The 22,114-nt window shown below is 29.3% G+C and overlaps 1 protein-coding gene across 4 annotated transcripts; it reads right to left on the bottom strand.

The window, feature by feature from the left end:
* Window positions 1–3,650: 3,650 nt before the first annotated feature.
* Window positions 3,651–21,825, bottom strand: LOC119607376 (probable phospholipid-transporting ATPase IA). 4 transcript variants are annotated; one of them, XM_037961252.1, is made up of 3 exons: window positions 21,328–21,593; window positions 13,279–13,444; window positions 3,651–8,891 (listed from the first exon to the last, which is right to left on the bottom strand). In XM_037961252.1, the coding sequence occupies exons 2-3, from the start codon at window positions 13,296–13,298 to the stop codon at window positions 5,354–5,356; spliced, it is 3,558 nt and encodes a 1,185-aa protein (XP_037817180.1). In that variant the 5' UTR covers window positions 13,299–13,444; window positions 21,328–21,593; the 3' UTR covers window positions 3,651–5,353. The 4 variants fall into 4 exon arrangements, with proteins under 4 accessions (XP_037817180.1, XP_037817181.1, XP_037817183.1 ...); XM_037961253.1 differs by having other exon boundaries at window positions 13,279–13,439; XM_037961255.1 differs by lacking the exon at window positions 13,279–13,444.
* Window positions 21,826–22,114: the final 289 nt, after the last annotated feature.

Genomic DNA, 22,114 nt, shown 5'->3' with positions numbered 1-22,114 from the left:
GTATAGTTTTAATGTAAAGTAAATATTTATGATTTTGTTTTGTATACATATATATAGTTTTGTTCTTTGAGAAGTGAAATATGTAGTTAAATACTAATATTCTGAGCTTATAAATGATACATTTTCAAATACATTATTGTAACTTAAAACTTAATTAATTTAAAGTTTAGTTTTTGCTTGTGTTGTCTTACAAATAAGCTCAGAATATTTTAGTTTTAAGTGTTGTAGTTTTTTGTTCTTTTATTTATTTTTTATTTTATAAATTTAGTAATTTTTTCTTTTTTTTTACACTTTACTGCAATTAACAACATATAAGTTTTTGCACTTTTTGTTATTTAAAACTTAAAAACTATTGAAAACATAAAATTGTTTAACAACATAGTATTTTTGCATGTAATATGTTTTTGATATTAATTATGTATTTTCTACATATTGTTTTTAACATTTTCCATTTAACTAATATTAATGATACACATATTTTTTGAAAATATAATTTTTAAATAGTTTTTTTTTAGTTTTTTTTCTTTTGTTTATAGTGCTTCTTTGGCCTTTAAAATATTTTGACTATATATTCGTTTTCTTTATGTATGTTGATTGATTTGTTTTATCTCTTTTGTTTTTAAGTTATAAATTTAAAATATTTTTAACAATTTGTTTATTGTTGTTATAAAAAAAATAAGAAATATTTGTGGTTAACATAAACTGTTTCACAGTGTTGTACAAGACAAAAATTTAATATAAGATGGTTTATTTTAAGAAACGTATGATAGAATAGCGAAAGAAATGTTTAAGAAAAAAATGTTTTTCCAAATGATTTGTTTGTTTAAGAAATAATTTTTATAAGTTAAACAATAATTAAGGCAATTATTAATTTTTAGATTATATTCGAAATAGAAGAAGAAATCTAGTACAATTACCTATGGGTCAGTTTGGCCCCTGATTATTAATATTTTTCTCATGCACTGCCTATGAAAAACTCTTTCTAACTGATAATGTTAGAATTGCTTTTGATTAAGAGAAAATTCTTAAATGTTTTTGGTTAGCAAACGTATCAATTGAAAAACAAGTAAGAAAGTATAGTCGGGCGTGGCCGACCATATGATACCCTACACCAGTTATGAATATTAAATGTGATTTATTTTTCATAATATCGCATTTATCTTCAATATTCCCTTGTTCCGATACATATAAGCAATTTATGGATGAAAAACTAATTTTCTGAAAGAGGCTTTATATGGGGGCTAGGGGCAAATATGGACCAAGCCCGATAAAATTTTGTGAATATATTTACATAATATTTTATTGTGCTGAATTTCATCGCGATATTTGTGTTTATAAGTTAATTTGGGACATTCAAGTAATTTTCTGAAGGGGACTTTGTATGGGAGCTAGGGTCAAATGGGGCCCGATCTTTATGAAATTTGGCAGGGTTATCAAGACTTCTATAAAACTTAGTTGTGCCGTATTTTATCGATATATCTGTATATTTAACATAATTATGAGCTCAGAAGCCCTTTTCGGGCAGTTCTGTTCTATGGGGGCTAGGTGAAATAATGGACCGATTTTAACCATTTTCAATAGGCTTCGTCCTTGGGTCAAATAAAACGTGCGTGCCAAATTTCATCCAATTATCTTGAAAATTGCGACCTGTAGCTTGCGCACAAGGTTTACATGGACAGCCAGCCAGCCAGACGGACGGACGGACATAGCTTAATCGACTCAGAAAACGATTCTAAGCCGATTGGTATACTTTAAGGTCTAGGACGAATATTTTTATATGTTACAAACATCAGCACAAATCCAATATACCCTCCCCACTAAAGTGGTGTAGGGTATAACAATATTACTTAATATTCCATCTCTGCTTAAGATTTATATAAATAGCATCTTATACTCTATAAAAAAGTAGTGTATACTTTTAGGCATGAAATAATTATTCCCTTAAGGGAATGAAGAGCTGATTTCAGTGACGCGTGACTGGATTATTATATTCCTTATAAACGAATGGGTGGAAAAACTTAAACAAATATTTGCAAAAGTTTTCTACGAATTACGTCTACTTGATCAGGGTAATTCCCTTCGCGGAATTACGGATTATGATATTAAGACTCTAGACATCGGGGATTGGCTTGTATACGATAGACTGTTTGAGGGGTGTGAAGTCTTCACTAAAGGGTCCAAGTGTCTATATCGCTTATATCAACATAAAACGGTCTTTCAGACTCTCTGACGAATGTAGTGTCTTCCAAGCAGAGATCCTAGCGATCTGGAAAGCGACGGAACTGATACGGAATCATATCGATCCGGGGTCGGTTGTAACTATATATGTTGATAGTCAAGCTGCTCTCAGTGACACGGTACATTAACACCTGGTTGCAGCTTGTAGGAAACTGTTTGTCGTTAGATTGTGTTGGGTGCCAGGGCACTGTAACGTGCATGGTAATAAGGTTGCGGACGAACTAGATAGATTAGATTCGAACCTTGATATTGCGGACCAGGGAAAGGATGGTAAAAAAAACCCATTTGTCACTATAATAGGTTGATATTCGAGAGAATATGTGATATCATCAACCAGTCCTAGAATAGTAGATTGGATTGCAAAATATCAAAGGCCCTCTGGCCAAAACTTGATATGGGTGCTACCAAAATACTTATAGGACTGGATAGACACAGTCTAAGGGCTCTGATAGGGATTTTAACTGGACACTGCTCAGTCAGCAACTTAGTCAGTAAATGGGACAGTAGTATACTGGACTTTGGCAGGTTATGCGAAGATGAGGAGGAGAATCTCAGGCTGAAATGACTAGGGAATAGGTTCCACGACGAATTGGGGGAAATTGCGGGACCTAACCTTAAAAAGAGAAATTTTCGCAAATATTCTAATAAAAAAAGGGAATTTTTGAAAAAATTTTATGGAAAAGTCACATTTTATTTTCTATAAAAAGAGAATTTATAGAAAATTTTCTATGGAAAAGAGAAATTTTCTATGAATAAAAGAGAAATTTTCGAATTTTTTTTATGAAGAGAAATTTCGGAAATTTTTCTATAAAAAAGAGTAATTTTCTATGCAAAAAGAAATTTCTGAACATTTTCTATAACAGTGAGAAATTTTCGAAGAATGCTATTTTTGAAAATTTTCCAATAAAGAGAGAAATTTTTGAAAATATGGTAAAGAAAAAATTTTTATAAAAAAGAGAAATTTTGGAAAATTTTCTAATAAAAAAAACTTTCAAAAATATTCCAAAAAACAGCAATTTTTGAAAATTTTCTAAAAAAAGTAAATTTCGAAGATTTTCAATCAAAAAGAGAAATTTATTGAAAAAATTTATGAAAAAGTGAAATTTTCGAATTTTTTAGAGAATTTTCAGAAAATTTTCTATAAAAAATGGCATTTTTGAAAAATGTTAATAAAATAAACATTTTCAATGATTTTGTATTAAAAAGAGAAATTTTTAAATAATTTCTATGATTTTATTTTTTTTTACAATTTTAAAGATTTTCTACAAAAAATATTTTAAAAATATTCTGATAAAAAGAAATATTTTCCAAAAACAATTCTAATATTTTAGAAAAAAAGTAAATTTTCGAAACTTTTTTATAAAAAAAAGTGGAATTTTCAAAAATTCTTTTGAACTTTTTCTCAAATGATTATCAATTAGATATAAAACTTTTATAAAAGAAAATAGTTAACATAGAAACAGACAACGGGATAATTTTAGGTAATTTGTTCATACATTTATTAGCTGAACTAATCCTAATTACTACAAATATTATAAAATTACTATACATGTTGTATATATGCCAATAATTAAATAAATTAATAATAATTTATATGTGTTACTTTAAGTAGATGTTACATAAAGTAATAATATCAATAGTAACTATTTCTTTAAACATACAAATCATTTGAAATAATTATGTATATAATTTCTGTGTTTTTTATTAATAACTTTAAAATGAATAAAAGTTGACAAAAGCGTTTCACACAGTGATAATTCAATATTAAATGCAATAAAAATACAAGTCTTAAAAAAGTTAAGATTAAAAAAAAAAAATTACCCAAAATACCAACTTATTTGGACAGTATATTACAAAAGATATGAACAAATCGGAATCACTTTTTTATCCTTAGTGATAACCGCAAAGTAATTTTAAATAATTGAGAATTTGTTAAGTATTTGCTATAAGAAAATAATGTGAAACCTTTTTTTTTAAATTTTCTTTAGGTTGCCTTTACAACAAAAACATTACATTTATAACAGCTTGATTGCCAATAAAGTTAAACGTAAAAATATATGATGTACTATAAAAATGTTTGGAAATAAAATTTCCTCCCTATATATGTTTGTTTTCGTTTGAATATTTTACTAAGTTAATATTTTACTAAATCCCTTGTATAGCTGATTTCAGCTAAAAATGGGGGGCGGGAAGATAATATAAACTATTTGGCAGTTATTAAGCAAGAACATTGAAAAATAACAAAAATTATTAAGAACAATACGTTTTAAAGATTTTAGTAATCGATAGTTTTCATTACAGCCTGACAATAGTTATTAGTTCATTGTATAGTGTCTTTACTTTAGTTTTGACTAGCAAGCAGTCTTTTTTCTAATCTATAATTTAGTTAATAGTCATGAGTATAGTTTAAAGTCTAAAGACTATTGACTAAACTATAGACCAAACTATAGACTAATCTGTATACTATAGTTTAGACAGAATACTTAAGACTATTGATTAAACTACTAGACTATAGACTAAGCTATTGCTTAGTATTTACTTTAGTATTGTACGGACTATAGTTTATAGACTATTTAATAGTCCATTTTCTAGTTAAGTCAAAAGTACAATTAAAACTGTAGATAAGATTATAGACTAGACTATAAACTCTCCTTTATGCAAGACTAGACTAATATTTAGCCTGGTCTAGTTTATAGTCAAGTCTATTATCTAATCTTGACTATAATTTAGTTTATAATCTAGTTAATAGTCTAGTATATGTGTTAGTCTTCGCTATAGTTAGGTATATTATTTCGTTAAGAGTTTAACTAAAATCTAGAAAATGAAACTGTGACTGCAAACATTTTTTTTCAAAAGGCCAAATATTTATTATCTGTCTCTCTCCCTTTAACAGCTGATCTTAATTATCTTTATAAATAAATAATAAATTGTTTGACTAAGGTGTTTTCTTGAAAAGTTAATAAAAAATCTATCGAATTTATTTTATATGTATTATGTATGATATTCAAGTAAGTATTAGTATGTATATGCACGTAGTAAGTAGATAATTAATGTATGTATATAATTTTTGTAATTTATATTAAAATCTTTGTCTTGCCCAATACTGTTTACTATTCTAGTTACCACGCGGTTTTTGTTTATTCGTATCATAAGATCGTATAATATCAGATTGTGATACAGCGCCGCCTTCCTCTTGTGAGAAAGCATAACCGTGTGATAATTCAACATCGGTATCAACCCGGGTATTGGCACGTCTTATAAAAACACTACGCAAAAGGCGAGCTGTTTCGGTAAACGATGATCGTGTTTCATTCATAACATCATCGGGATCATGTTTACGTATTTCGGATTCCCGTACGGCCTCGGTAAGAGATTTGAATACGGTGTTTTGTACAAGTTTAAAGATAACATCGACTAGTAGTGTAGTGATAGGTACTAATAATAAGCCAAACCAAAAGACGGGCGTGGTGAATATCATTCTTTCCATGCCCAAAAAGTTGGCTGCCACCGGTAGCACCGGCCAGAAGTTGGAATATATTACAATAAAAATAAACCATAGACCTATGGAACCCCATATGGAGCAGTGAGTTAGCCAAGTCCAAGAATTGGTAGAAAGACCAGCTTTCAAACAGACGGTAACCACCACATAGGTGTAAACAAAATTGCCTAATAAAAGATAATCGGATATTTTGCCGCTAGACCAGATAATTTCCGATTGTAGGGCACCCAGTGGCAGCCAGAATAGAATGATTGAATGCAACAAAGCATTGATGATCCACACCCAGAATACTTGTACATTGAAAAGTTTTGCACTTTGTGAGGGCTTATAGAGGAAGGGATATTTTAACATAGTTTCAGCTGAACATACCTTTTCAAAGATACCAATGGCGAAAGGAGGTAAGGCGGTAAATACCACATTGTATAAGCCAATAGTCCAACGTTCGAATAATATTTGTCCTGACCAGCCGGAATAAATTGCAAACCACAATTCTATAACATAAAGACAGACATTTTTATAAAATGAATATAAAATAAGTTTGGTAATACGTCTATAATTCCAAGCGCCATGGACAAGAAGTAAACGTTTCAAGAAACGAAATTGTCCTATGGAATAATCTGATGCACAGGCAGCTTGTAAGCCTTCGACTCCTGAAATACCTACGCCCACATTGGCTTTTTGTATCATGGCCACATCGTTGGCACCATCACCAATGGCCAGAGTAACAGCTTTAGTACTAGAAGTGACTAGTTCCACAACTTCGGCTTTTTGTATGGGAGAGACGCGACAGCAAATGACCACTCGACAGCCTGTGCAAAGTTCTTGAAATTCACGTCGTAAGTCACAGCTCAAAGCATATTTAAGTGTCTTGCCGTCTATGATTAGGGCTACATTACAGTTTTTATTAATGGAGGTTTGCAATTCACTCGAATGTCGATGTATAACTTCTCGTGTGGTATCTAAGCTTTCTTCATTCAGTATTATAATGTCCATAGTGGGTGATATCAGTTTGCAGGAGTGACCAATATTAATGGCGGTTTCTTGTTTGTCACCCGTTAATACCCATATATAGATGCCTGCATCTAGCAGAGAAGCTATTGTTTCAGGCACACCCTCTTGAAGTTTATCCTCTATAGCGGTGGCTCCTAAAAGGTGAAGATCGTTTTCTATCAAATTGGCCGCTTCATCTACTTTTCTTTCACGTTCATTTACAGCCGTCGAAGCCTTATGGTAAGTAGCCTGCCAATCGTTGTAGACATCATCGGGAATATTCGATACGGCACAACATAAAGTACGTAGACCTTCTGCTGCAAATTCTTCAAGATGGCTGAGAGTAACATCTCTAAACGATTGACCTTCTTGGGCCAAACGCTCATAGATAACACTATCGGCCCCTTTGCAATACAACTTTATGTTTCCTTCGGGAGTGCGAACAATTACCGACATGCGTTTACGGGTCGAGGTGAATTCTAAAACATTGAGTATTTCATAACGTTCTCGAGTGCCCAAAGCATTAATCTCGACATAATGAGGAGTGCGGGTGTCAAAAACAAAACCATATTGTTTAGCACCATCTACCAAAGCCCGTTCATCAGGACTGGCAGCATGATAGGTAATCGAACCATCAGGATTTTTCTCTGGTATAACGGTATGACATACTGACAGTAAGACTAGAAACTCTTTAATAATATTCGCACTTTGATGTTTACTTAACAAATGCTGAACCACTAAACTTTGTTCGGGAGTATTTTCGGTCTGATACATTTGTCGGGCTATGGAACATTTTTTAAAAACCATTTCATTGCGTGTCAAGGTACCGGTTTTATCTGAAAATATATACTTGACCATGCCCAATTCTTCATTCAGATTAGAGGTACGAGCCATAGCAGGAGTATTCGATTCCACATGATACATTTGTATGTCACAGTTGATAAACTGAGCCTGTAGAAATCTCACCAGTTCTAGGGTAACTTGCAGGGAGATGGGTATCAAGTTGTTGAATAATATAAAAAATGTTAAGAGATTATAGCCAAAGTTTTTACTTTTAAAATCATCCAAACCCAAATACCAATCGGAAACAAAATAGTTGCGGGTCCAGATGAAATTGAAGATGGCACTAGTTAGGCAAAGCACCAATAATATCATAAATAACATTAATATCTGCGTATTGGTCAGGCGATCTACAGTGGAACGCTTTAGGGGAGCAGAGGTAGAATTTTTCATAAGTTTTGTATCGTGTCCCGTATAAACAACAATACCAAATATCCATGAGGTGTTACGCAAAACAGCGCCTCTTTGTAAAATCTGATCGGGTCCCAAAGAAACCGCCGGTTTATCATGCTCCTTTAAAACACCATTGAATTCATACAACAATCTATTGGGCAGCTCACATTCCACCACCCCCTTTAGTTCTATCAAATCTTTAGTTTCCAATAATTTGGCTGTTGCCGGCACACCTTGTCTAATTTTCAAATTTGTTTCACCGTCCAAATTTGAGGTCTCTATAAAGCACATGGCTTGAGGCTCACTAGATGACATTAATATCAAATCGGCTGGGAAAAATGTATTATTTGGAATTTTTACTATATCGCCCACAGACAACTCTTCCCAGCGTACTGTTGTCCAGGCACCATCTTTTAGTTTCTCCACCGTTCTATGATTAATTTCATTATCCGCCCGATGTCTTTTATAATCTTCTACGATTTCCTTAATGCCACTCACCGATAAAATGAAAATCAATGGCACCAAAGTGGTATAACGACCCGTGGGCGATACATCGGGTATCTGCTGCAGCAGAGCAATAAGTAAGAAAAAACAATTTGAATAACGCCGAAATTGCTCGAATAGGAACGATGGTAGAAAACTTATAAAACTATATTTTGCCGTCGAAATATGATTATTGCAGAATTTCTGCATTTGCGGCCGATTAACAAAAATTACACGTTTTTCACCATCATCTAAGTTGGCGGACGATGGTGTCCTAACATCATCGCAGGGTGTAGTAAGCGGTGGTGTACGCATATGTATGCGTCCACGTAATTCTTGCCACAAACGTTGACCCCACCACAAATGCAGTTGTCGTCGTTCATGATTTAAATTTTCGTTTCCGCTTCCGTTTGAGTTATTGTAGTTGTTTTCCATATTAACATTGCTTCTACAAATAGAACAAAAAAAAAAAGGGAAAGAGAAGAAAAAAACCCAAGAAATTATTAGAAAATATTGATTTTCTGTTTTAGTTTGTAAGAAAAGGAGAAAAATGTAAAAAAAAACACAGTGTAAAGACGTGACTTGATGTTTGGGAAATAATAAATGTAAAATGAAACAGAATTTATGTTTTGATTTAATTAAGGTTTAAATACCAATGAATTTAAAATAAAACACACACACACAAATAAACAAAATACAGTTTCAATTGTTTGTAACCGAAAAACCCAATTTTTAACTATATTCGACATGCTTTAACTGACCGAAGACATCTTTGTTTATAAAATTTTTTATTACTTCTGAAAGTGTAATCTGTCGCCTTTAAATAAGGATTTAACATTTGTTGTATCTTCTTCCTACTTCGAGATATCTTTACCCAAAGTTAAAAGCAATTATAAATTCTAAGAAAATAGATATTGCCTTTATTTTAAGCTAAAATTTTAACTGGCGATGTCTCTTCAAATAGAAGATATTTTGAAGTAATAAAAAAGTAAAAAAAGTTTTATGGAACAAATTTGTCATTTATATTGGTTCTAAGTTTCAGTTTTAGATATCTAGAAGAATGAAGACAATATAAGATAGTTTAAACCTTTATATTAAAGCCGACAGTTTGGACTTTCAGATGATATAACAACGCGCTATTATAACGTCTGCAAAATGGCCAAAAACGCATATCTTTCAAACTTTATGACACGATATCTTAAAGAACGGATTTGATGGATAAATTCTGATATAAATTTATATTCTTATTAACCGTTACTCAATCTTTTACAAAAGTATACTTTGATGTCTGTATTTAACAATTGTTAGCCTTTGTAATTAACTAAAAATATGAAACTAATATACTTTAAATAATAAAACTTAACTGTAGCAAAAAACTATTACTAATTTTCAATTTTTTTACATTATTTGAAATGAAAATTTGTTATCATTTCCATAGGAAATATGTAATAGTTTTTTGTTACTAATAAATACTAAATATATTGTTTTAAACGAGAACTAAATTGAATGATAACTAAAATTAAACTAAAATACTGAATACTCAAATCAAATCAAAACACTGTTTTTTTTTTCTTTCATTTTTATTTAGTTACAATATGACATTTACTATTCGACCACAATTTAACACAACATGTACACATACACTATATAAAAGTAGAATATATATAGATAAATACGGCTAACTAAAAAGGACGAAATGTAATTACATTTATTACTTTCTGTGTACTAGTCTTTAGAGTAATTCAGAAATATTTTTAACATACATTTTCATATATTATATAGTATCTATTGGTTAGTCGGTTGGTATTAAAAAGTGCTAATCGCAGTAAACAGAATTTACAAAAATATCCTATATAAGAATAATAAATTACTTTGTCTATAGTATTAATATATTGTACATTGTTAACCATTTGTTAGGATGATGACGAGCAGTCACGCAAATGGACACAACACACTAGACAATATTAACCGAAAATATTCTATTGTAATTAAAGGCTTCTTTCCGCTTCAATAAAACGCACACACTATTTACGTGTGTTTATTAGAAAACAGCAGCTAACGTTGTAGTAATGTAAACAATAAATGTCAGTCAACTAGAAGGTGTTGTAAAAATTTTAATTTTGAGTACATTTTTCCATGTAATAATTAATTGTGTGAATATTAATTTTTAATTAAAAACAATCAGTTAGAAGTAAAGGTTTTACCAGTTAATTTATTGTAAAAATTAATCAATCACAAAATTTTTTCTATTTAGATAATTTCTATGAACTTTCTGTGTAACAGTTTCAAAAGGAAAACTAACCATTAGCTGTATTTCTCAAAGCTAGTTCGTCCATTAGGTTAGTCGACTTTATATAAAAAGAGAGAGAGAGTAAGATCTCTTCAAAGTAGTCGTCTCACAGGAGTAGTATAGTTTGAATTACTGCCTTTGCAAAATCGATTATTAAGTTAACAATGGTCATTAAAGCCTGTTTTTATATGGAAAAAGTGTGTAGTAAACCATTGTTAACTTTAATAATCGTTTTTGTATAAGGCAGTTAATCTTTAATCTTAATATAGTAAATACAAATTTTCAAATGTAATTACTTAACTATTTTAAAACTTTTAAATAAAGTTTAAAATTGTAAAAAATAATAAAGTTTTACTAGCACCATTTTAATAGGTATTGTGTTACTAACGAACAATAGCAATTTTAGAAAAAAATTTGAACTTATAACCGTGTAAAATTATAGATATTAACTTTCAGACATTAAAAAAAAATTAATTAAAAATATACTAATTAAGGAATGCAGTCAGCATTCTTCATAATATTTATTAGTATGTACGTTAAGTAAGCTTGGAAAATTCTAGTTACAGTACTAGATATAACAGATACACTCTAGTTCCCACGACAATTGGACCTTCGCTCCGGAACGACCCGAGTCATACTAGGCCAAAGATTGTCAACCCAGCGACAGCTGCATCAACCGAAAATTTTTCCCAAAAAATAACTATCGGCTATAGTTTCGTCTATAATCTAGTCTATAGTCTAGTCTATAGTCTAGTCTATAGTCTAGTCTATAGTCTAGTCTATAGTCTAGTCTATAGTCTAGTCTATAGTCTAGTCTATAGTCTAGTCTATAGTCTAGTCTATAGTCTAGTCTATAGTCTAGTCTATAGTCTAGTCTATAGTCTAGTCTATAGTCTAGTCTATAGTCTAGTCTATAGTCTAGTCTATAGTCTAGTCTATAGTCTAGTCTATAGTCTAGTCTATAGTCTAGTCTATAGTCTAGTCTATAGTCTAGTCTATAGTCTAGTCTATAGTCTAGTCTATAGTCTAGTCTATAGTCTAGTCTATAGTCTAGTCTATAGTCTAGTCTATAGTCTAGTCTATAGTCTAGTCTATAGTCTAGTCTATAGTCTAGTCTATAGTCTAGTCTATAGTCTAGTCTATAGTCTAGTCTATAGTCTAGTCTATAGTCTAGTCTATAGTCTAGTCTATAGTCTAGTCTATAGTCTAGTCTATAGTCTAGTCTATAGTCTAGTCTATAGTCTAGTCTATAGTCTAGTCTATAGTCTAGTCTATAGTCTAGTCTATAGTCTAGTCTATAGTCTAGTCTATAGTCTAGTCTATAGTCTAGTCTATAGTCTAGTCTATAGTCTAGTCTATAGTCTAGTCTATAGTCTAGTCTATAGTCTAGTCTATAGTCTAGTCTATAGTTTAGTCTATAGTCTAGTCTATAGTCTAGTCTATAGTCTAGTCTATAGTCTAGTGTATAGTTTAGTCTATAGTCTAGTCTATAGTCTAGTCTATAGTCTAGTCTATAGTCTAGTCTATAGTCTAGTCTATAGTCTAGTCTATAGTCTAGTCTATAGTCTAGTCTATAGTCTAGTCTATAGTCTAGTCTATAGTCTAGTCTATAGTCTAGTCTATAGTCTAGTCTATAGTCTAGTCTATAGTCTAGTCTATAGTCTAGTCTATAGTCTAGTCTAGTCTATAGTCTAGTCTAGTCTATAGTCTAGTCTATAGTCTAGTCTATAGTCTAGTCATAGCCTACTCTATAGTCTACTCTATAGTCTAGTCTATAGTCTAGTCTATAGTCTAGTCAATAGTCTAGTCTTTAGTCTAGTCTATAGTCTAGTCTATAGCCTATAGTGTAATCTATAGCATATAGTATAATCTATATCTATGGTATATCTATTAATCTAGTCTATAGTCTAGTCTTTGCAAATGATATTTTTTTAAATATTTTTGTTTATTCTCCCCACAAGTTGTACATATTAAATATTTTTTCTTGTTTGCGTGTAATAATTAAAAACTAATCGGAAATTATTTTATTTATATACAAAAAAAATATATGTTTATAATGACAAATCTAGACAAAAATAGAAAAAAAAATATTTATAGCCTAATAAATTTTAAACTTGTTTAAATAATTTACTTTATAATACTATAAAAATAAACATTTTGTCCAATTTGCCGCCAAATATTCGTAAGGAGAAACACACAAGAAAAAAAAACTGAAATAAGTTTTAGATGAAATTCTTATTAAAAATAATGGCAAAAGTATATTACAAATATATTATTTTAATGTATTTTTTACAATTTCAAATATGCTAGTTCCATAAATAACACAAAACACTTCACTATAAATAATAGAGGTACTTTTCAAACACAATCAAATCTATTAATCATAAACATTTATTAAGATTATACATAAATGAAGTGCTAAACAAATACAAAAAGTTTATTGAAATGAATAGTCAAGCAAATAATATAATGAATAATTTCAATTTATGTTTATAAAATATAAATATGAAGGAAAAGGAACAAGAATTTTTATTGTTTAAAATACCTTAAATCTTCATAAGACATTTTGGTAATTTAAAAATTTTGTGTTAGGCGTTTTTCCAATTTACTCGTTTCAATTTTAATTTTTTTTTTGTTTGCAATAAGAATGCGCAGCAACTCACACACTATTTACTTAATTATTATTTACTAGCTATACCCAGTGTGCTTCGCTACCCTCATCGTAATGGAATAAAATAAATATTATTGTAAATGTATATATATCTGCAATATCAAAAAGTCCCCTATTTAAATTTATGTTTATATATTCAATATTTAAGAAAACTCAAAAAGTACCAATGAAGTACGAAAAAGTAACAAAAGACCTCTTTTATTTAATTTCATGTTCCTAAGTTCAATATTATAGAAAATTAAAAAAGTACCAGTTGAAGAACGAAAAATTACTAAAGGGTCCCCTTTTATAGATTCTCATTAACTCCGGGCTCCACATGGTTAATTTCATGTTATAAAAAACACAAAAAGTACCTTTTGAAGAACGAAAAATTACCAAAAAGTCCTCTTTTATATGTTCTCACTTACTCCGGGCTCTACGTACTTAATTTCATGTTTCTAGGTTCAATATTATAGAAAATTCAAAAAGTACCTTTTGAAGAACGAAAAAGTGCCGAAAAGTCCCCTTTTATAGGTTATCACTTAATCTTGGCTGTAGTTGCTTAATTTCATGCTTCTAGGATCAATATTATAGAAAATTCAAAAAGTACCTTTTGAAGAACGAAAAAGTACCAAAAAGTCCCCTTTTATAGATTCTCATTTACTCCAGGCTCTACATGCTTAATTTCATGCTTCTAGGATCAATATTATAGAAAATTCAAAAAGTACTTTTTGAAGAACGAAAAAGTACCAAAAAGTCCCCTTTTATAGGTCCTCACTTAATTCGGTCTCTACATGTTTAATTTCATGTTTCTAGGTTCAATATTATAGAAAATTCAAAAAGTACCTTTTGAAGAACAAAAAAGTACCAAAAAGTCCCCTTTTATAGTTTCTCACTTAATCCAGGCTCTACATGCATACTTTCATGTTTCTATTTTCAATATTATAGAAAATTCATAAAGTACCTTTTGAAGAACGAAAAAGTACCAAAAAGTCCCCTTTTATAGATTCTCATTTACTACGGGCTCTAAATGCTTATTTTCATGTTTCTAGGTTCAATTTAATAGAAAACTCAAAAAGTACCAGTCGAAGGACGAAAAAGTACCAAAAAGTCCCCTTTTATAGATTCTCATTTACTCCGGGCTCTACATGCTTAATTTCATGTTTCTAGGTTAAATTTTATAGAAAACTCAAAAAGTACCAGTCGAAAGACGAAAAAGTACCAAATAGTCCCCTTTTATAGATTCTCATTTACTAAAGGCTCTACATGCTTAATTTTATGTTTCTAGGTTAAATTTTATAGAAAACTCAAAAAGTACCAGTCGAAGGACGAAAAAGTACCAAAAAGTCCCCTTTTATAGATTCTCATTAACTAAGGCCTCCGCATGCTTAATTTCATGTTTCTAGGTTAAATTTTATAGAAAACTCAAAAAGTACCAGTCGAAGGACGAAAAAGTACCAAAAAGTCCCCTTTTATAGATTCTCATTTACTCCGGGCTCTACATGCTTAATTTCATGTTTCTAGGTTAAATTTTATAGAAAACTCAAAAAGTACCAGTCGAAGGACGAAAAAGTACCAAAAAGTCCCCTTTTATAGATTCTCATTTACTCCGGTCTCTACATGTTTAATTTCACGTTTCTAGGTTCAATATTATAGAAAATTCAAAAAGTACCTTTTGAAGAACGAAAAAGTACCAAAAAGTCCCATTTTATAGATTCTCATTTACTCCGAGCTCTACATGCTTAATTTCATGTTTCTAGGTTTAATTTTAAAGAAAACTCAAAAAAGTACCTGTGTAGAACGAAAAAGTAGCGAAAAGTCCCTTTATTATTAATTTCATGTTTCTATTTCAATATCATAGAAAACTCAAAAAGGACCAGTTGGAGAATGAAAAGTACCAAAAAAATATCACTTGATACCGGGGTTAAAAATAACACCCCATTAGGATATTTAGTGTTTCTAAATTTAAAAATTTTATCTAAATTGGATCATTGTGGTTGAATAAAATCAAATTTCTCGTTTTTACCCCTTTTGGTACTTTTTTCTTCCCCATTAACGAAATAAAAATTCTATTCCAAAAATTTGCAACATCGTAGTGGGAGCTCGTTTTTATGTATTCATATGTATAAGTTAATAAACCAAAAACAATGTTTTATGAAAAAAGTACCAAAAATAGGTACAATTTTAACCCCTTAAATGTCCGAATATCCAAAAAGTACTAAATTCATATTTTTATTTTTTCGTTAAGTTATGAAGGAGTCAAAAATATTTTTTGAATGTGCACTGGTTTAAAAGATACATGGGGTGCGAAAAAAGTACCAAAATACAGTTTTTACCCGTTTATTCCCTAAAGGGGCCGAATTTTAAAAAAGTACCAGACACCTGTCCGTTTATTTTTTAAATGAACGGCGAGAAGCTTTAAACTGTTTTTGTATCTTTTCTAGTTTAGGAGATATAAGGTTACCGAATTTACCCGTTTTTACCCTTTTTTACCCCCTAAACATTCGAATTTCCAAAAATCCCGTCTTAGTGGATCTATTTGGCGGGAGACCAACCTCCTGTCCAAATTTCAGCTCTTTAGCTTCAACCGTTTAGGCTGTGCGATGATGAATCAGTCAGTGAATCAGTCAGTCAGTCAGTCAGTCAGTAACGTTAGAATTTTATATATATAGATGACTATAAACTAAAAACCGAAAAAAGTATTGCTGTAAATAAATAAAAATAAATGAATAGATTTTGTATTCGAAAAAAAAAAAAAAAACAGATAGTGCAATTTAAAAATGTTGTGAGAATAAACAAATGTCAGCATTATTGTATCAGATACGAGGGTTACTACTTTTCAATTGAAAAAGAAAATAACAAATGATTATTAATCAAGTCAATAGTCCAGAGCCAATGTTTCAAACTAATTATTAAAAGGTTTGAAACTATTTTTTTCTAAAACAAATTTCAATCGGAATCTTTTATAATTTATCCAAAAAATAAAAACTTATAATACAACTCTTTAACGTAAAACGTTATTGTTATATATCAACATTTAAATAGTAACCCTCGCATATCTGTTATCAAAATAAAAAATTACGATTAAAATTTTTAAATTATTTATATTTTAAAATAATTAGTCACTGCGATTTTCATACTTTAAGTCCAAGTTAAGTATTTTGTTAAAGTAATCTTTCCTTGAATTTTCTAATGAAATGAGTTTATTTCTAAATATGAACGCCCATTTTTTTATTAATAATGGGTATAAAAATCAAATTGTTTTGCAATCTTTATTAAAAAAACAACTAGGTAAATTGATAAGAAAGATTTCTTTATTGTCTTTATTCTGTGATAAGATTGTGTACGAAAGAAATTTGCTATAATTATCTATTTAACGTCATTGATATGTATTCTATGCATGTGAGTAATATAATAATGATAAAAAAAGAAAATAAATTATAATTACCACGTATAGACAAGGGTTTACTTAAGGTCATATGTATGTGTAAGTATTTACGTTTATTTATAAATAATATTATTGATCGAACATTAGTGAAAATTCATGTGTGTACTGTTGTTGTCTCTGTATATAGAAACTCCATAATTGATTCATACATGTATGGGCCATTAAGCCAACAAACAATTTACATATAAATTGTATTTAATGAAAAAAGAATATTTAAGTTCTCGATGAACACATTTACGTGGACAACAAATATTGAAAACAGCTTTCAAAGTTCCGGCAGATATAATGGGTTCTTATTATCACGTTGCTAAAATTCTAACCTATTGTCTAGAATTTATGTAGTTTTGTCTATAGTCGAATTTATAGTCTGAATTATTATCTTGTCTATATTAAGTACTCTTGTGAATTGTAAAAAGTGGAGCATAGTGCATAGTCTAGTTTATAGCCTAAGCTATAGTCAAGTCTTCAGTCTTGTCTATATTCTGGGCTATAGTCTAGTCTAAAGTATGGACTATAGATTGGCCTATAGTTTGTACTATCGATTAGCCTATAGTCTTGACCATAGTCTAGCTTATAGCCTGAAATATAGTCTATAGTCCACACTAAAGTCAATAGTATGGACTATAGTTTGTCTATTGGACTAAAGTCTAATCTATAGTCAGGGCTATAATATAATTTATAGTCTGGACTATAGTTTAGTCAGGGCTTTTCTCTGGAATAGCCTATAGTCTGGACTATAGTCAACTCTATAATCTGGACTATAATATAGTTTAGTCTTACATTAGAGTCTGAAAATTTTCATTGAAATTTGTTTTTGTTACCAAATTTCTTAATTATTTTACCAATAAATTAACCCATAATATACATTATTAAATATAACATATTTAACTTTTATCTTTAAAACTTTTTCATCATTTCTATTAAAGAGTGCAAAAGGCGAGGTCTTTTATCACACCTCTTACGGAAAACACAAATACATATTTCACAAGTATTGTACGAATACAACATAATAAAAAACTATATTAAAAGAAAAAAATCCTCCCAGCCCAACAGGTGGCAATAAAAAAAACAATAAAATAGGGAAATGGAAAAATTACAATAACGAAAATTAATGTAGTATATAAAATATACTACTTGTATGTCAACAAGAAAAATATAAAAACCACTGATTGTTTTTATATGATAAAATTTCATAATGATTTTAATGAAAACTCCATGGAGAGATGACATTAAAAGACAGCAACAAATAACACACTGACACACTCTCTAATCTATCTCAGCCTTTCTAAGTGTCCTTCAAAAATGTCCGTATGGTTTAGAAAATGTAATTATGGTCTTACACAAGGTAAAGAGAATGAGAGACACGGAAAATGTGTAATACTAAAGATAATGGAGAAAAATTGTCTTAAAAATAATCAGAATAAAATCGTCCTCATGATATCATCACTAACTTATAAAAACCAGAGAGAAAGAGTCATAAGCAAATGAATGAATAATATGGCATTGTGGGGTAAAATACAAAAATAATGTATATTTATACAGTTAACGACAAAAAGTTTGCACAATGCTTTACAATGTTTGTTTTTTTTAATTTAACTTCTTTAACAACTAACTTGAGATAAAAATCTATATAAAAATTAAAATGTAAATATTTATTTAGTGTTTGTTTACTTTTATATTATAAATTATTATCACAATCTGTGCTTGAGATAAGAAATTGTAGTATGGATGTAATTTTTTCTACAATATTACTTGTAAACACGAACATTGCTAAATGTTAAATATTACTTAGTCAGGTGTAGTTTCAACTATTTCTTTTTTCTTAACGATTTCGTTAAAGAAGAAAGTTGATGTGTGTTTTTGGGATGCTGGCCACCAGTAAATAAAATTTTAAGAAATATGTCCACATTTAAAGTTTTTTCTTTTCGTTAAATTAGAAAAGAAAAGTTTAATTATAAAAAATAAAGAACTATAACAAGAGCTAAATTTTTGGGTGTAAATACTTTGGGGACCACAAAATAATAGCTGAAGGCTAAATATATTTAATTTTTATCAGAAAAAAAAAATATAAAAACAAATGCATACGTTAAAAAATACATATGTATTTTTATCACTTTTAGCTTCAAATTTGTAAACTAAAACCACAAATCTAATCTAATATGCAGAACTGAGTACAAGATTAAATATTAGTACTTTACCAATAACAGGTTATAAGGTATATACAGTGGACGTCCAATAGTACGTACACTCTTTATTACGAATATCCAATAATACGAATGGCAAAATTGTTGCATTGTCTACTCTATAGTACGAATAAAGTCACAATTTTTCTGTTCGATAGTACGAAAAACGCATTTTTTATGGGAATTTTGGTTTTATTTACGTATGAATGAAGTTTTTATTATGTTTTTATTTTATTATTTCGGTATCATTCACCTTAAGCTCAGTAATTTTGAAGTTTTTTTGTATTTATTACAAGTGTTTTGTATTTTTAAAAATCCTATACACACAATTTACTGCATGTATATTTACAAATCAACAGTTATTTAGGAAAGTATTTTATTAGTTCCCGACATTAACTCTGCTGAGAACAATATTGAAGCCTCAAAAGCGCTGTTATTGAAAAAGCCCTAAGAATCATTTTACAATGTAATAAACATCGATGTTAAATGATTGATGTTTTAATAAGTAAAATGATATTTATATACATATGTATGAACTGTTAATTTTGAAAGTAGTGTGACTCCACATTCCAAACAATGGGTTTAAGGATAACTATTCTAATTTTTAAGAGAAAATTATAAATTAGAAAATTGTGGTATATTCCATTCAAGTTTCTAATAAAAGTTTTATGTAATCTGAACATTTTAATACATTTTAGAACACATATATAAATTGCAAATTGTCTTTGGCACACATCTTTTTAAAAACATTAAAATTTAAAACCTTCTACATATATCTCATTTCAACCATTGGACTCACGAGACTATCAAAATTAACAATTCATATACGTCAATATGTCCCTTTTATGCCTGTTTATGTACAAGAAATTTATTTAAAATAATACACATTTATTATATTTTGTTCCGTTATGTAATTTTTCATGAAAAATAAAACAAAAATAAATAAAATCCATTATTTTATGTGTATTATTTGAATTTAAACATACAAAATGTGTTGTTTAATAATACGAATTTTTCGGTATTACGAAAGGTCCTGACACTATATAATTCGTACTAGTGGACGTCCACTGTAAATAATAAAAAGGGTCTTACACTTAACCAATAGTTTATATCTAGTCTAGTATTCATTCTATACTCTATAGGTTACAGACCAGTCTGTAGTCTAATATATAGTAAAATTTATAGCCCAGTCCATAGTCTAGTCTACAGTTTATCCTATAGTCTAGTGTAATTTATTAACTAATCTATAGCTTTTTTTGTACATAGTCTAGTCTATAGTCTTGTTTAGTCTATAGTCCAATCTAGTCTAAGGTTTAGTCTATAGCAGGCGCGGATCCACGGGTGGAATAAAAGGAAATTTCCCCTCTCCCAAAGGAAAAAAGAAAATAAGTAAAAAAAATACTCCCGCCCAAACCCTTGAGCTGGTCTATAGTATAGTCTTTACTACAGTCTATATTATAGTCTAGAGTGTAGTCTATAGTGTGACATATAGTATAGTCTATAGTTTAGGTTATATTTTATCTATAGTCTAGTCTATATTATTGTATAATAGTCTAATCAATTGTCTATAGTCTACCCAATTCTATAAAAAGCTTTTTTTACAAAATTGGATCATTGATGTTGTTTTGGACTAATGGATAGGCAGGCTAAACGGTTTGAATGTTATACTTTGGTTTGAATCATATACAATAAACAATTAGATAAATTTGAACTTTAATTTAATATCTTCAACAATAATTTGTTTTTACATCCATATTTTATATCAGAGCAAAATTTATATGGATTCATTTTAAGCAGTACCTATTTATGTATGTATTTCATTTAAAAGGTGTGAGAAAAATGTATTTGGCACCCACTGTATATATACACCGTATATACCTCAAGCAAGTAAAAAACGACTCCAGTCAGCCAATAAACAAACAAAAAACAGCTAAGAGCCATAAATTGTATATATACGTTTATAAGTATGTATGTAGATATTAAATGTGCCATTTACAGACAGATAATAAGACAACGCAATAGAAAGATTTTGCCAAGAAAAATGTATGTATGTATTAAATTTTTTCTAACGAATCAAATATTTATAAACTCATTTTTTTCGTAATGTCATTCATGACTATAACGATGATGATAAACATGATAATGATGTTAATAATGACAACTTGGTCAAAATAAAGAAAATTAGTTGTTGTTATTATTGTCAATGTGTCACGTGTCTTTAAAAATTTTTTTTTTTTACAAAAAAAATAAATGTAGTAAAAAATCACTATTATTTTAAAACTTTTCCAATTATCGACGTTTGTTTACAATCACCTCGACAAAAATATTTATAAATGAATCATTTGTTTTTATTGTTAATTTTATATTTATCATATGGACTTTTAACCACTTTTCCACTTTTTATACGATTTTTTTTTTTTTTTTTGCATAAGTCACTTTTGAGAGAATTGCATGTATTATGTACTTATATATTCACTTTCATACGTATGTATATATGTATAGATATGTATATGATACATATTTTTTTGCGGTCGATAATTTTTTCTTCTTCAAACTTTGTAAAATTGTAAAAATAAAAATTTTCATTACTTTTTTCTTGACGCTTGTTTTTGCTTTCAGACAACTTTAACACATTTTTATTTCGTTTTTCTTTTAATTCTATATAGAATTATATATATTTTTAGTTTTTTTTTTGGAAACAGAAAAACTATTTTTATTTGCAAAATTTATTTTTTATTCTTTTATGAATAAATCCGTTTCTATTTTGTTCACACAATTTGTGAAGCCAAACAACAACAGAAAACCAAAACACAATTCAGCAGAATTCAAAGCCTAACAAATTTTACACGTCGGCGTTACACCCTAACAATGTCAGCGTCTTCAATAAATTTTATTTGCCGGTTTAAACAGAAAATTGCTTCAATTAAAAAAACTACGATTTAAATTGAAAAATTTAAGAAAAAAATCGAAATTGCTAACAATTATACAAAAAATTAAGAATATAATCAAACTACCTAATGCCGCCACATTTTTAGAGAGATTTTAGCTTTCAACATTAAATGGCGGCTTGTTTTAGATTGCTTTGTCATGTGTCAAATGA

This window comes from Lucilia sericata, unplaced genomic scaffold, assembly GCF_015586225.1.
Source record: "Lucilia sericata isolate MDLA Ls3-8-SP2 unplaced genomic scaffold, ASM1558622v1 Contig000691F_arrow, whole genome shotgun sequence".
NCBI lineage: Eukaryota > Metazoa > Arthropoda > Insecta > Diptera > Calliphoridae > Lucilia > Lucilia sericata.
The sequence above is the reverse complement of the archived record's forward strand: the minus strand, read 5'-3'. Positions and strand labels throughout refer to the sequence as shown.

Coding starts and splice junctions, on each gene's coding strand:
- LOC119607376 (XM_037961252.1), bottom strand. CDS start 13,298: ATGTCTTATGAAGATTTAAG. Junction 8,892..13,278: donor ATGTCTTATGAAGATTTAAG/GTATTTTAAACA, acceptor TTCTATTTGTAG/AAGCAATGTTAATATGGAAA.